The 14,689-nt window shown below is 35.1% G+C and overlaps 1 protein-coding gene across 1 annotated transcript in view; it reads left to right on the forward strand.

Moving 5' to 3' along the window:
* Nucleotides 1–14,689, forward strand: part of CNTN5 (contactin 5) — a 1,406,915-nt gene that overhangs the window by 1,266,009 nt on the left and 126,217 nt on the right. Inside the window, exon 16 of the mRNA XM_049713144.1 lies at nt 2,680–2,800. Within this exon, the coding sequence (XP_049569101.1) occupies nt 2,680–2,800 (121 nt within the window). The remainder of the gene's footprint in view (nt 1–2,679; nt 2,801–14,689) is intronic.

A 14,689-nucleotide genomic window follows, 5' to 3' on the forward strand; every position in this document is an offset into this window, starting at 1 on the left:
TTTAGTGTTCACAATTCATTCATTTTACTTTTAATCTTCCCTGTTTAGAATTGTAAAAATATAATGCAGATATAATCCAAAAGAGGAGGAATGGGCCCCAAATGAGACAATTTCAACTCCTCCAATAATCTTGTCATTAGTAGATATACAATAGACTGTAGGCTTTTATTCCTGATGATGGTGATGGAGCTTCAGCCAGTTTCTAGAGCATTGCATGCTGTTAATTGCAGGAACCAAGGAAAGGACAACATGGAAAAGCTAATCTATGTTTTACCTTTCTGAATCCCTTGGACCTTTATGTGATTTTCAATGAAGCCTCTTCTTAATCCCATTAAGTTTTCTTTCACTACAATTCAATGAAAAGGACAAAAGTTTTAAGACTTTTGTCCAGGAAAAATAGAAGTCAATTATTTGGGAAGAAAAAGATCTGGAAAAAAAGGCAATCAATTATTTAATCACGAGAATGTGATTTTATGAGATAATTTTGTCAAAAACGTGAGCCTGAAAAATGACTTACAATCATTACTTTTTCTGTTGTTAAACTACCACCAATCAGTTTGTAAAACTGGAAAACAAGCAAGTAAAAGAACAACAAAACAAACAAAAAACTCCAGTAATTAAGACTACAGTCTTTCAGACGTGTTACTTCTGGAAATAGTAAAGTCCTCTCTGATTTTCTAGACATCTCCTTGGCTTTTGCATTAAACATAGGCCCTATTCTAGGCCCATGGTGTGAACATTGATTCTTAATTTAACAGAGTACCCTACTAGGAGAGCATCTTAGAAATCCATGGGTAAAAGGAGATCTTCACATCTAAGATGGATCCATACTATATAAATTGGTAAATATATTTAAGCTCATTTAGACAGTATTATATTATGCAGATTTGAAACTGAGCCATGGCTTATGATGTTTACAGTTTGCTTTTGTTTCCCAAAGTGAAATCAAAGGTTTTTTTTTAAGGTTAATTTCCTTTTCAGGTTTGAAAGAAGTGATTGCTTAGTCTAGTACAGATGAGAAAATGAAATTTGAGTAACAATTTTATCTAAGGAAATTAGCAGTGGAGGATATTCATTGGACAAATATCACATTCCTTGAAATTATTGTTATAACATTGTAATGCATTCTCACCAAGAAGCATTCCCTTGTAAATGACTGAACTAGACCATGTCTTAACAATTATTTCATGAGAGGAAACGTCAACACCCTTAGAAGTCCCTATCATAAGACTAATGGGAAGGAAAAATAACAAACAAACCAGAAATGAAATACCAGAAAGAAATGGCTAAAACATAGTATACAGTTAATTGATTCATTAAAAGAAACACACATCATTTGAGAGGTAAAAATTTCCAATGACTTCTCACCCTTTTACAAATGCTAAGGAAAAAAAAAAGAATCCAACAGATTTCCAGAGATTCCTCTCATTTTCATGATTTTTATATAGTCCATTAGTTTATTTCAAAATAAAGGTGAACAACTAAAGTCTTAAATACTCATCAGGCCACTGCCCTATAAGGACAAATACACCATTTTTTAAGATAATTCACCCATTCCATCAACAAATTAAAGATCTCTAATCTGGGGTGCTTCTCCAATCTGGGGTGCTTCTCCATAGCTTGCATTAAACATTCTTTCACGTGCCCAACTACCGTTGGAGAGGAGTGTTGAGTTCTTTGAAGATGTCATTTCATGCTGCATGCGTATACTCATTCCAGTGAATTGTTTTTGATTGCAACATGGAAACTGAAGAGCATATTGGAGTTTCACTATGTCATTCTCTGAAAAGAATACCTCATGCGTTGTTGTAAATATCAGCTCTTTACACATTCATGAAAATTGAAATCTATCTTTCCTGTTAAAGTAAATGAAAGACAAGATTAAGTAATGAAAGGTTGTACCAGTCATACTAAAGTGTAGGATCAGCACTGATCCCATGAACTGATACATCTAAAAGATAATCTCCCTGATACTTATTGATCTCCTTAACTGCAGTTGTTCTTCAACTGTGTTCTAATCATCGTGCTTCCAACAAGGATCAAATGTTTTGAGGTGCCTTTGTGCTCTGTAATTGCATTGATTAAGAGAGATTCAGGCTGACCCTACTGCTGATGGTGGTGGTTATGGAAGGAATAAATCTCTGTGAAGTGAAAACACATGGTTTTGGGACCAGCACTCTTGCATCTAAGCACTACTTCATTCTGTTGCCCACAGTGTACTTATGAAAGCAGCCATTCAATAAAGCCACACAAGATAATATTTTGACTACTGTTGCCTCATAATTAATTTCCATGTGTTGTTATTCCTTTCAATACTGCTTTCTTGCCACAAAAATAATCCTGTCTCTGAATAGCAAAGCAACAATTTTTGCTCACTGATTATTTTTCCTGTACTTTTAAAGATATGAATTTGTTTGTGCATATTTAAATATTTTTAAATATTGTAGCTGCTAACTTATTATATTCAATATTAAATGTTCGAACCCGTTATTAGCAATTGTTGAAAGCATAGCTTCCATGTGTTCCTTAAATTAGGGTATGTTTGATTTCTGAATTGTTGTAATATAAATTGTAAGACCAAAAATGGGCCCTTTGACTGAATATGCAAAGTTCCCCTTAAACCACCTTGAACTAGGCAGATTTGCAACATTTTAAACTGGCACTTCATCCCTCTTTCAGCAAGCATCCTCTGCAGATTTAATGATCAGGAACATCCTTCTGATGCATGCTGGGAGATATGGCTGCAGGGTACAGACCACAGCAGACAGTGTGTCAGATGAGGCAGAACTTCTTGTTAGGGGTGAGTATGCTAATAGTGCAGTCTGAAGACATGATCACCATAAATTATCATACAAAGGAATTTAAATGCATGGACTTTGAGCACATCAGTACTGTGCCTTTTACTTTCGATTTTACAATATATGTCATTTTTGCTTAACCTTTTGCCTTTGAAAAGATTACATGGAAACTTGCTCCTTAGAAACAGACAAAACCTACAGAGCCAACTTCAGGTCCAAGACACCTTTAGTACTAAGTTGTTACTAGATGTTTACCCAACTTAATGCCAAACAGAAATTTTCAACAGTTGAGTCACAAAGACACTTTGACACTACAGAGACAACACTTTTTTTTCTATGTATGTGTTTTTCAAATGCAAAGCTAGTGGAACCCCCAGGCACTTTTTTTCCTCCACGAACTTCTAAATTCTACTTCGTGAAACAGGAAAACTGTGTGCCTAATATGGTGGCATTTGCGACTGTTAACAGGGATTTTTTAAAAGTCTGGAAATGTCAACACAATCTTTCTGTGCAGAAATGACAGTTAAGTGGTTTCCAACCATGAACCAGGCTGCCAGATTCTGTGACCCTATAAAGCTACATCTTATTTGAATTAAGTAAATGACTACAGCACTAATTTCTTTTAGCACATTATTCCCCAGTATGGGAAATGCAGCTCTTAGCATGTAATATTTTCCCTTTTTTTCTTTTTCTTTTCCTTTCTTTCCTTCTTTCTTTCTTTCTTTCTTTCCTTCTTTCTTTCTTTCTTTCTTTCTTTCTTTCTTTCTTTCTTTCTTTCTTTCTTTCTTTCTTCTTTCCTTCTCCCTTTCTTCCTTCCTTCCTTCCTTCCTTTCTCTATTTCTCTTCTTCCTTTCTTTCTGCTCTCTTTCCCTTTTCATTTTTCCTTCTTTCTTTCTTTCCTTTTAGCATTTTTATGGAGCAAAAATATACCTGCAGAAAAATTTTAAAATCATAGGTGTACAGGTATACAACTCAAAGAAAAAACATCACAAAGTGATGAAATTACTTTACACCATTACACCATGAAATTACCATTTAAGAGAACTAGAACATTACCAGAATCTCACCTCTCCCTTTTCAATTTTAAACAATCACATTTTGACTGGTGTGAATACTGCATGCTAAGACCCCTTGCATGATCTCTGCAAAGAAAAATTTCACAATCTATAGCAAAAACTTACATCTTAGATTAACTTGTCTTATCCACTTGGAGTGTTTTCCAATCATAATTTTTTTTAAGAATTCATTAATATTATAAAAATCTTGAGCAGGAAATATAAGGTCTATGTAAGCTTCATCATCTCTTTGTTTTAGTTGTATGTGTCATCCAAGGTTTATTGATTTTGGGTAGTACATCCACCACTGGTTCAAGTAAAATGTTGTTTTGAAACAAGTGTATATCTGAGTGAGTGACAGCTTGTTCATTTCTTTGTACATGATGGTTCTGTTCAGAAGGTTATTTGAACTCTTCTCCAAATTTATAACAAGAATGTGTATCTGTATTACTCTATTATAAAACATCAAGATTTTAAAGTGCTCAGCCTCTCATGATATTTCATTTAGCTAAAAATTTTCCTTTATGCCTTTAAAAGTTATAAGGCTTATGGAACAGCAAACCCGACGCTGCAGTCAAATTTATAGAAAATTGCTTTCTTCTCTCACTACAGTTTGTTTTAGATTATGTGTATTTATTGTGTAGCACTTGCCTAGTAATTTAGAATGATGCTCCTAAAACTGGAGCTTTCTAAATAAATAACACAATTTAGAGGTTGATAACAAGAAACCAGGTATTTTTACAGGGCCATGAGGGGCATATTTAAGTGGCAAAGTTACATTCTGCTTTGTAAGTAAAATTAAATTCAACAGAGTTTAGAACATAATTCAGGCTTGGCTTTTTTGTGTTCTGCTCTTTTAGCCTTTGGATTTATGCCTAGGAGATGATAAAATGCAGAAATTTGGAATTATACTCAATGGCAATTTCAAACAGGTTGCTATTGTCTGAATATTCATGTAACATGCAGCTCAAGCTTTCCTTTGAAGTGAGTTGCTTCATCACCAATTTTCTATTATATATTTGTATTATTTTTCTAAAATTAATAAAAATAGCTTGCCTCTTCTGCCTGGTTGGTTTTAGGCAGATTTAAAAACTGAACTAAAGGTTCTGGTTCTTGTTTTTATTTTTATAATTATTTTTTGTAAGTTAATGGTTCCTGATAATTTAAGGAACCTGGATGCTTGAATATTGCTGTTTCTAAGTTTGGCTTGTGAAATGAAACTCAAAATAGTTTTACCCTGCATTCTTCTTTCTCCCACTTCTCCATTCGTTGGTTTGTAAATTTGGGGCATTCTAATAGTACAGGCCACAGGACCAAAGCTGAGAGTTCTAGATGAAGTTTTTCTAATGATGGCTACAATTCCAGCAGCAGAATCCTTAAAGCACACTTATTCAAGTGTGTCATAAAAATGGGAGCAGTAAAGACAATTTCACCATACTTCTTATAGGGTACCTTCATTGGATTGCCTCAGCAATTCACTTTGCTCAGTCTTGAGAATGAGGAACATTCTTAGGTGGCAAGGAATATGTTTTTGTAACTCTGTAATTCTATTTCAGTGGAGATTTAGGGGACTAAAAATCTATATTCTCCTAGATCAGTCTAGGAGATCATCTCCTTTCCCATTAGAGATAGTCTATGAAATTCTTTTGGGCATCTCACAAAATCCTACAATTCTTCACCTGGCCCCATAAGCACACTAAATTGGAGATCAGGTGTGTTGTCCTAAGACCTCATCATTGCCTGTTTAGAATCTGAGAGTCCCTAACTAGTGATGTTCCCTGCTTTTCTTCCCACTCACTGCTTTAAAGCTATCTTTACCCCAAATGCTTGTTTCCACTTTTGCTTTATTTTGCTTGTTTCCACTTTTGCTTTATTTTGCTTGTGAATGTCAGTGCTATTACTCACATCTATCCCACCATTATTATCATCCTCCAAAAATTGAATTTTCCCATAAATAATCATCTGAAGCATAAAATTGCTTGCTCCAACATATTTAGTATTCAGTGAATCAGCCTCATAACATCACCATGCACAATTTGTAGAACCATAATAGAAGTAATGAATATGTTAAAATAAGTTATTTTGCTGGAAAATAAAAAGAAATTAAAGCCACACCTGGACATCTGTGCACAATTTAAGTCACTTATTCAAGTGTGATATAGCAAAAAGAAAGAAAGTAAGTCTAGGCAATGTTATAGGGAACTCTTTAAAGATGAATAAATCTGTATTATATTATCCAAGGTAAAGGAGATAGACCATTAAGAGATAACCTCACTGGGGGGGATACATAATTTGTAAAGAACCGATACTCCCAAGCAATATGAGAGGTAGGTGATCAAACACAACATAAAACACTCCAGAGAAAGGAGTGTTAGTTTTTTGTTATTTTATTTTATTTTACAAAACTGAATGTAAGAAATATGTTTCCCAAAGAGAATATAAAGGTAAGAAACTATCATCATTTAAAGAATAAAATGTGTTTAGCTAATCTAATTGGGAACCAGAGCCTGAGCTCTGTCTATTCTGCCTAGAGGCAAAGGAAACAATAAAAACTCCACTTCATGCAAATTTTTATTCATACTACTCTGTTTATTAATGCAAAACTGTAGATCAAGAAACTCTCAGAATAGTCAAAGAAGAATCAATAATCTCTTGGTTCCTTCTGAACACACAACCTATATACCCTCCTTTCTCCAAACTTGGACAACAAATTTTATTTCTTTAATTACAGTTTACAAGATGAATCTGATGTGTATTAAACTGAATTTGAGAAGAAAGAATCCACATCAGGACACACCTTGTTGAGAAAAATCTAACTGCTTTTAATTATTCATACCTCCTTCCACCCATCACTTCTGATTTAACCTGGAGTTCAAACTGTATTTCAGTCTTACTTGCTTTAAACTTTTCATCAGTTCAATTCTATGTATTCTTTCCAATAAATTTTTTTCTTTGAATAATTTACCTTTAGTCTCTCCTGATCCATCTAGTCACTTTTTATTGCAAACCTGAAATTATTTTTTTATAAATTTATTTACTTTTTATTTATTTTATTTTTGGCTGCACTAGTTCTTTGTTGCTGCTCATGGGCTTTGTCTAGTTGCGGAGAGCAGGGGCTACTCTTCTTTGCTGTGCGCTGGCTTCTCATCATGGTGGCTTCTTTTGTTGCGGAGCATGGGCTCTAGAGAGCAGGCTCAGTAGTTGTGACACAAGGGTTTACTTGCTCCTCGGCATGTGGGATATTCCTGGACCTGGGCTCGAACCCGTGTCCCCTGCATTGGCAGGCGGATTCTTAACCACTGCACCACCAGGGAAGCCCCACAAACCTGAAACTATTAAAAGTTTGACTGTTCTGTCAATTAAATAAGTCAACAGGTATTTGTTGATACTTTGCTATTCATTTATTCACTCACCCATTCATCCAGCACCTGCTCTGTATCAAGCCTTGAGCCAGGCAGTTGGAATAGAAAGATGAAGATGCCAAGGGCTCAGCCCTCTGTGTGGCTCTATGTCCACTTGTCCACTAGTATGAGAGGCATCTTTGGGAATGGGGTGAGAAACACCAAGGAAGAAAGCTCCCTGGATAACCTACATCCTTTAGGGGAAATAATGAAATAAAGACATAGGCATAGCTATAGCACTGGCTTCATAAATTGTTGGGCCCAGTGCCAAATGAAAATGCAGAGTCCCCTGTTCAAAGCTTGATAAGAATTTCAAGGCAGTGACAGCAGAACATTAATCCAAGTATAGGGACCTTCTAAGGAAAGGACCTTATGTGACTGCACAAGTAACACACCCATGAAGCCAGCCTGGCAGAGCTATTAAATTATGTATAAATCTACAGGAAAAAAAGGACTTTAGAAAAGAGGAAGATCAGTTATAACAAAGTTGTCTCACTCTGCTTTCTCATCTATAAGATTAACATATTAAAGACTCCTCAGAGGTTTCACCAGCTTTTTACACAAAAGATCATTTTTTATTATTCTGCCTCAAGAGTCACGTTTTGAAAGATTTTGTTTATCGTGTTGAAGTAATCATTAATTCATATTTCTATTTTAATTTTCACCAAAATCTTTTATCATGAGGTAGCCACTGTTAAAAAAGTAGGTGGTTTAACTCCAGCCAAGAGCAAAAGAGACTTTACATTTTAGCTAGTTGTGAACTGTTATCTGTTTTGTTTTGTTTTATTTTTCAAATAGTTGAAAAAAAAAAAGATACCAGTTACCATCGAATGGAAACCAATTTGGAACCTTTGATTAAATACTCTTCAAATTTTCTCCAAGCTATAATTTTCAGTGATTCTCACCAGTGAAAGAGGAAAATTTGAGAATTTTCTGCCTTTTGCCCTTGGAAAGATGCAAGTACATACTATCACTTTTCCACATACAAAGGGAAACTCAAGTTCAGTGAAAATCTTGAACATATTCCTAATACATTTAGATTTGAGAATTGAGCAGTATTAATGTGCTCTATCTTTATATCTCTCAAAGCACTACCCTTATGAACCATTGATATAAATGTCTATCTTTAGCATCTGATCACTTCTGAAAATTTCAAGCTTTAAAATGCACGTGTTTAGCACAATTATCTTTTAGAAGATAGAGTTTGCACAGTTTTTCTTTTCCACCATTTATCTAATAAGAAATGACAGGCTTGGAGATTGCACAAATTTTTGGTAGAGTAATGTCTTGGACTCAAAAGAGTCTCCAGTGAAAAAGAAAAAGAGCCATAAATCACAAAAAGCAAAGCTGGGTTTGACGATATGCTGGTATTTGAGACTCAAAAGGACAATAACAAATGTCTTCAGTGTAATTTTAATGTAATTAATATTAATAGTAAACAAATCTGCAAATCATTTATGTTTTAGAGCAGAATTGAAATTATTCAGTTAATATATTTGCTTTTCCAATATTTAAAAAATCTTTAAAATGGAGTTATAAAATGTCCTTGCCTAGAAGAAAATCTAATCTCCTTCATGCAATGTCTTATTGGAATATCCTGCATCACTGTGGAAATTTTAGTTCACTACTATCACTAGTATTGGGTAAGACTTTTTAAATAACTTATATCAATCTCTTGCTTTTCTAGCTCAGACATTTTCTACATTAACTAGTTTGATTGACACGTGTAACATTTTTTTTAGACACTGAATAGCAGTTTAGTTTCTTTTCTCTTGTATTTTTCATATGGTTGTTTTCTAATCTGAGGAACTATTTACTAACTGACTAAAAAGTAACATTTTTCGTCAGTCATTTGGATTTTCTGCAGCACATTTAGTTTGGTTCACTGAAGTGGTAGTTGACTTAAGTGACTTGACTCAAATGACTAAATGATTGAAACAGTTATATATAAAATGCACAAATGAATTGTCATTGCATACAGACAACCAATTGATGGAGACTAAATTTCTTGTATTTAACCACTCAATGAATATTGAGTGCCTACTGGAAGCCAAGTTCTCTTTTAGACACTGATATTTCCATCAATTGACTTAGACTTTCTGGAGAGCATTTTGCTATTTTGAAACAAGTACACTGATTTCACTTTTCCATTTTAAGAAAAATCTAATCAACTGGATTTTACATCATATATATTTTTGCATCACAAATCATATATACATTTCACTATGTATTTTGTTCCACAGACATAACCTGTTTTTCTTACATATCTATCCTAATATAATAATGGCATTTAGTATTACTTCACATTTATGTAAACGTGTTGAAATAAGTTCTTGGTGTGTGGAGTTATGTCTTAAACGCTGATTTCATTCATTGTTTAGTTAGTACCTACTATATGTCAGGACAGTTCTAGTGTGCAAGAGGGAGAACTGGTGAGATGGGATTGGGTATAAGTGCTTTCTGATGCCCTGGGAAAGAACATAACTTTTACGCCACAGGTTATGGATATCCATCAAAGGGCCAAAGCAGGAAAGGCACATGATTTGATATGCACTTTAAGAGGATCATTCTGACAAATGTAGAAGATGTTTTAGATGAGCCTGAGATGAAATGGGAGACCACAGCAAAAATCCTGACAAGAAACAAGAAGCGTATGAAAAAAGGCAATGGTAATTGAGATGGAAAGGAAAGCAAATGTTCAAAAGATAGGAGGGAGACAGAAGCTACAGATCTTTGTGGCTCACTGGCTATGGAAAATGAGAAACAGGAGGCAAGAATGAATGCCAGTGGTTATGTTTAACTGAGTGGTCAGTGGGAGGGAAGTCACATTCTGGTTAGACCAAAACAGTTCCAAGTTATACCTGGAGTGCCAGCATAATTATTAATGAAGTCCTTCCTCTCAAAACTGTCCTGGTTTAGTTGATATATTATGTGGCCATCCTAATGAAGAATGATCATGCTTTTCATGTAATCTGGAAGATAAGTAAATAAGTGAATTGAGGGTAAAGCAAGAGCATTTAAAATAAGGCTCTCCAGAGAGAAATACCCAGTAAGCAAATAGATTTGTGGCTATGGATCTCAGGAGAGAAAATGCATGAGTTGAGATGTAGATTTGAGCATGATCAGATGAAAATGAAATTGCAGAGACAGCATGTGAAGAATGGGAAGAGGAAGAAGCTCAGGATAGAAGCTTCAGAAACACTTCTGTTGAAGGCAGGGAGGAAGCTACAAAGAAGATTGGGAAGTAGCTGACAAACACAGAGCAACTAAGAGGAAAGTCAAAGAAACCAAGTCTTAGGGACAAGAAAAGGGAATTTCAGGAAGGAGAAAATAGGCAAGAGTGTCAAATGCAAGTAAATAGAGAACAAATAGATACCATTGGTTTGAGCAATTTAAAATACACTGATGACTTTGGCAAGGGTAAATTCAATGGAATGATGGGTGTAATAACCAAATCACAGTAGGTGGAGAGAGGCAAGTGATAATACATGAGAGGTGGTGTAGTATCTTAAGGAAAGCATGGGCTTTGAAGTCAGACAGATTGTCTCACATCCCCACAAGGTCTTACTAGTTGTGTGACTTTGGGCAGGTTGCTTAACTTTAACCCTTGCTCACCCTTCACTCATTCATTCAATACTTATTCATCAAACATTTATAGGGCACATATTATGTGGCAGACACTGTGTTAAGAACCAGCTAACCATGAGCAACTGATGTCTCCAACATGAAGGAACATCTTACAACATAATACAAGGAATACTATTACAGATATATAAACAGCACATTTTGTTTTCTGATCATAAGCTCCATTAATAATAATAAAAACAGCTAACATTTATTAACTTTTTCCTATATACCAGGCACTGTGCTAAAGGCTCTCTATGAATTATTTCACTCAGTACATTCAGAATGTCCTATAAAAACAATATGAGAGGGATACTATTTTTAGTTCCAATATGCAGATAAGAAAACTAAGGATCAGAGAGGTTTTGGACTTGTCAAATTTCACCTTAATAAGTGGAAGAATAGTGAGCAGAGTCGAGGGAGACTGACTTCAAAGCAAGCATTTTCAATTACTACACTGCCTTCCACCAACAATTGCCAAATTGTTTCAGTGTTATTAATCACTGTATTCCCTGGTCATACTTAGTTCCTGACACATTATAGGTCTTGAAAAGTATTAATAAATATTTGTGGAAGGAAGTTGGGAAGAGATGAAGAGGAAGGGAAGGGCAGGGAAGAGAGGAAAGAAGGGAAGGGCAGGGAAGAGAGGAAAGAAGGGAGGAAAAGAAGAAAGAAGTTGGAAAGGAGGGAAGGAAGAAAGGAAGGAAAATGAAGGAAGGAAGGAGAAAGAAATAAGGAAAGAAAGAAAGAGAGAAAGACAAAAAGAAAAGAGTCCTGTGAGAAATAAGGGAATGGAGTAAGAAGCTCTGCCTAGAAGTCACAGAATTTTTATCAAGGATGTGATATATGGGCAGGATTAAAGGACATGTAATTATTTGCTAAGCCAAAAAGAGAACAAAAGTTACTCTATATCAGCTTGGGAACACAACACATTTTCACTCTCATCTGCCTCTAAGGATAGGCCTCACATTCTCTAATCCTCTAAAGTACCTAATCTTGGACCACATGACCAGAAGACTCAGCATCATTGATCACCCCTATCTTATACCTTGGCCTAAATGACCTCTAACCCTACTGACAAGTCTGAATTTCTTCTGACCCTTACATCTTGCCAATCATATATAATATCAAAACTCTAATAACTATTATCTCAGGACATCTTGTGGGGCTTCTTATTCAAACACTCTAGGTTTTGATAGAAAAAAATCACTTCTGGAAAAAAATACCTTCAGGAATATTAAGCATCAATAAATAATAGACCTCTTTCTGCATGATCTGTCCTCATTCTCTTATTTTAAACTTTCTTCCAATTGCTCCAACTATGAGGGAAGGAAAAAACTACCAGTTGCTTTAAAAAGTGCCTCGTCTTCCATACAATCGCTGCTGCTATTCTTTCAAAGCTTTGATATTCATTGTTTCTCATCTACTTATGGGTGAATTGTGCCAAGAGTCATGAAAAAAAAACAACACAAAATTTAAAAAATGGTCTTTGATGTTCAAAAAAGTGTCCTTAAAGTCACCAATATTATTTAGGTAAAATATTGAAAGTACATTTTATCTGTCTGTTCATTTGTTTGTTTGGAAATATCATCTTACTTACTTTTTATATACTTCATATAGACACAGCCTAACCCACCACCAGTCCTTTCTAAAACCTGACCTTTTTATTTTCCTGAATATATTGTTTTCTGTGACTGTTACCTATATTGTTTTAGCGTGTCTTTAGAGTATTGGGTAGTAATTTGCTTTCATGTGAAGCCCTGAATACATAGTTCTGTAGGGTATATACATACTACTTCGCCCTTTTTTTTTAACATCTTTATTTAAGTATAATTGCTTTACAATGGTGTGTTAGTTTTTGCTTTATAACAAAGTAAATCAGCTATACATATACATATATCCCCATATCTCCTCCTTCTTGCATCTCCCTCCCACTCTCCCTATCCCACCCCTCTAGGTGGTCACAAAGCACCAAGCTGATCTCCCTGTGCTATGCAGTTGCTTCCCACTAGCTATCTATTTTACATTTGGTAGTGTATATATGTCCATGCCACTCTCTCACTTCATCCCAGATTACCCTTCCCCCTTCCCGTGTCCTCAAGTCAGTTCTCTACGTCTGCGTCTTTATTCCTGTCCTGCATGGCCCTTTTTTGATAACCCAAATGTGGAACCCAAGTTCCAAGCAAAAGTTCTGCCAAATATCAACCCAATGACTGGTCACATCTCCAAGGAAGACAATAGAAAATTGGTGAGTTCACTTTAGTTTCTATCCCAAAATCTTGTTTTATTTCCACCTATATCAATACTCAATTCTTAATTATTTTCTTGATTTTATGTAACACAATACAACATGTAGCCTGGACTCTGAATGATTCTTCATTAATCAACACAAAATCCATGCAGATTGAACAGAGGGCTAATATCGATTGGAAGAAACTTTTACTGCATATTGGATTTTGTCCTCCCAAACACCTGGCAAGGTAATGTCTCCATTTCACTACTCCTTAATTTGGAATTACAAAGGCAATTAGCTCTGTAATGAGTTAGAGCAAGTAAAGTGAAAGAGTAGGGAAAAAACTGAACACCAGATGATGTCTGTTAATGCTAAGAAAAAAAAAGTCACTCGTTCTTGGTAAACATCTTTCAAATGCATGTCTCTCTTTTGTATTTTTTAAAACTAAGGTGTGTAAAACATGTTGCTTAATATGTATAGAGAAAATCTAATTTGATACATTATGTGTAAAGATTGGCAGTCATGAGCACATGGGTCTCTAAGTTATTGACTGAGTATATCAGTAAATTTTGCCTTCGGAAATTTGTGCATCATTGGTACCTAAAAACTGAGAAGGAAAGGAAAAAAAAAAACAGTTCCTACTTTTATTAAAAAACAGTTAAAATAGAGAATTAAAACGTTAAAATAGAGAATTACTTCTGCAAGAGTCAACATGGGCAAGTATTGAAAAGCTGAGATATAAAAGTGACAGCTGCAAGGTTAATTATTGCTGTGAGAAAATAAAACTGCATACATTCAAAATGTGCAAAAAGTAGTGGGGAAAGATCTGCTCTACTTGGGGAAAGATCTGCTCTACTTGTGCTGCATTTGGAAAAGCAAGATCTTGGGGCAACTGGTACACTCAGCACTGGACTAGTTTATAGCTGGTGCTCAGTAAATGTTAGCTGAATCTCAATAGTCCAATTTAAAAATGACTCAAGTTGTTTACAGTGGCTGTGATAGAAGCCAGGTTACCCAGCCCATACAACGTAGCATCATAAAAATGACCCAGGCCAGGACCTGAATCTCACTCTGACACTAGCTGGATGACCATAGCAAGTCATTTTACCTCTTTTGGATTCTTCAGTTGTGAAATGGGGATATAATACCTAATTTGCAGATTTAATAGGAAAATGAAATGAGATTTCAAATGGTAGAATGCTTCTCAGTAAAAGCTAGTTATTGTTGTTGATATTCTTAACTAGAAGAATTTCTGTTTCCCTAATCATTAAGATTAAGAAAATGAATCATTGTTCTTCATGGTTCCTATAAGCAAGAGAATGGCCCACATTTATCCAACAGGCAATCCTATCTGATTATCCATTATTATGGATAATGAATTATTATTCATTATCCACTGAAATGTTCATCTTGTTCAATTATAATTTGATAATACATTCTAAAGGGGAGTGGGAGCATTTTGGCTGCCTCTCCTTCCTCAGGGTCAAATCAGCATGTTGATAAGCTTGGCATAATTGTTTTCCCTGCAGGTTTACTGTCATTAGTATAAACTGTGAAATACCACTAGGACCATCTCAG

Source organism: Orcinus orca, chromosome 8, assembly GCF_937001465.1.
Source record: "Orcinus orca chromosome 8, mOrcOrc1.1, whole genome shotgun sequence".
Classification (NCBI taxonomy): Eukaryota; Metazoa; Chordata; class Mammalia; order Artiodactyla; family Delphinidae; genus Orcinus; species Orcinus orca.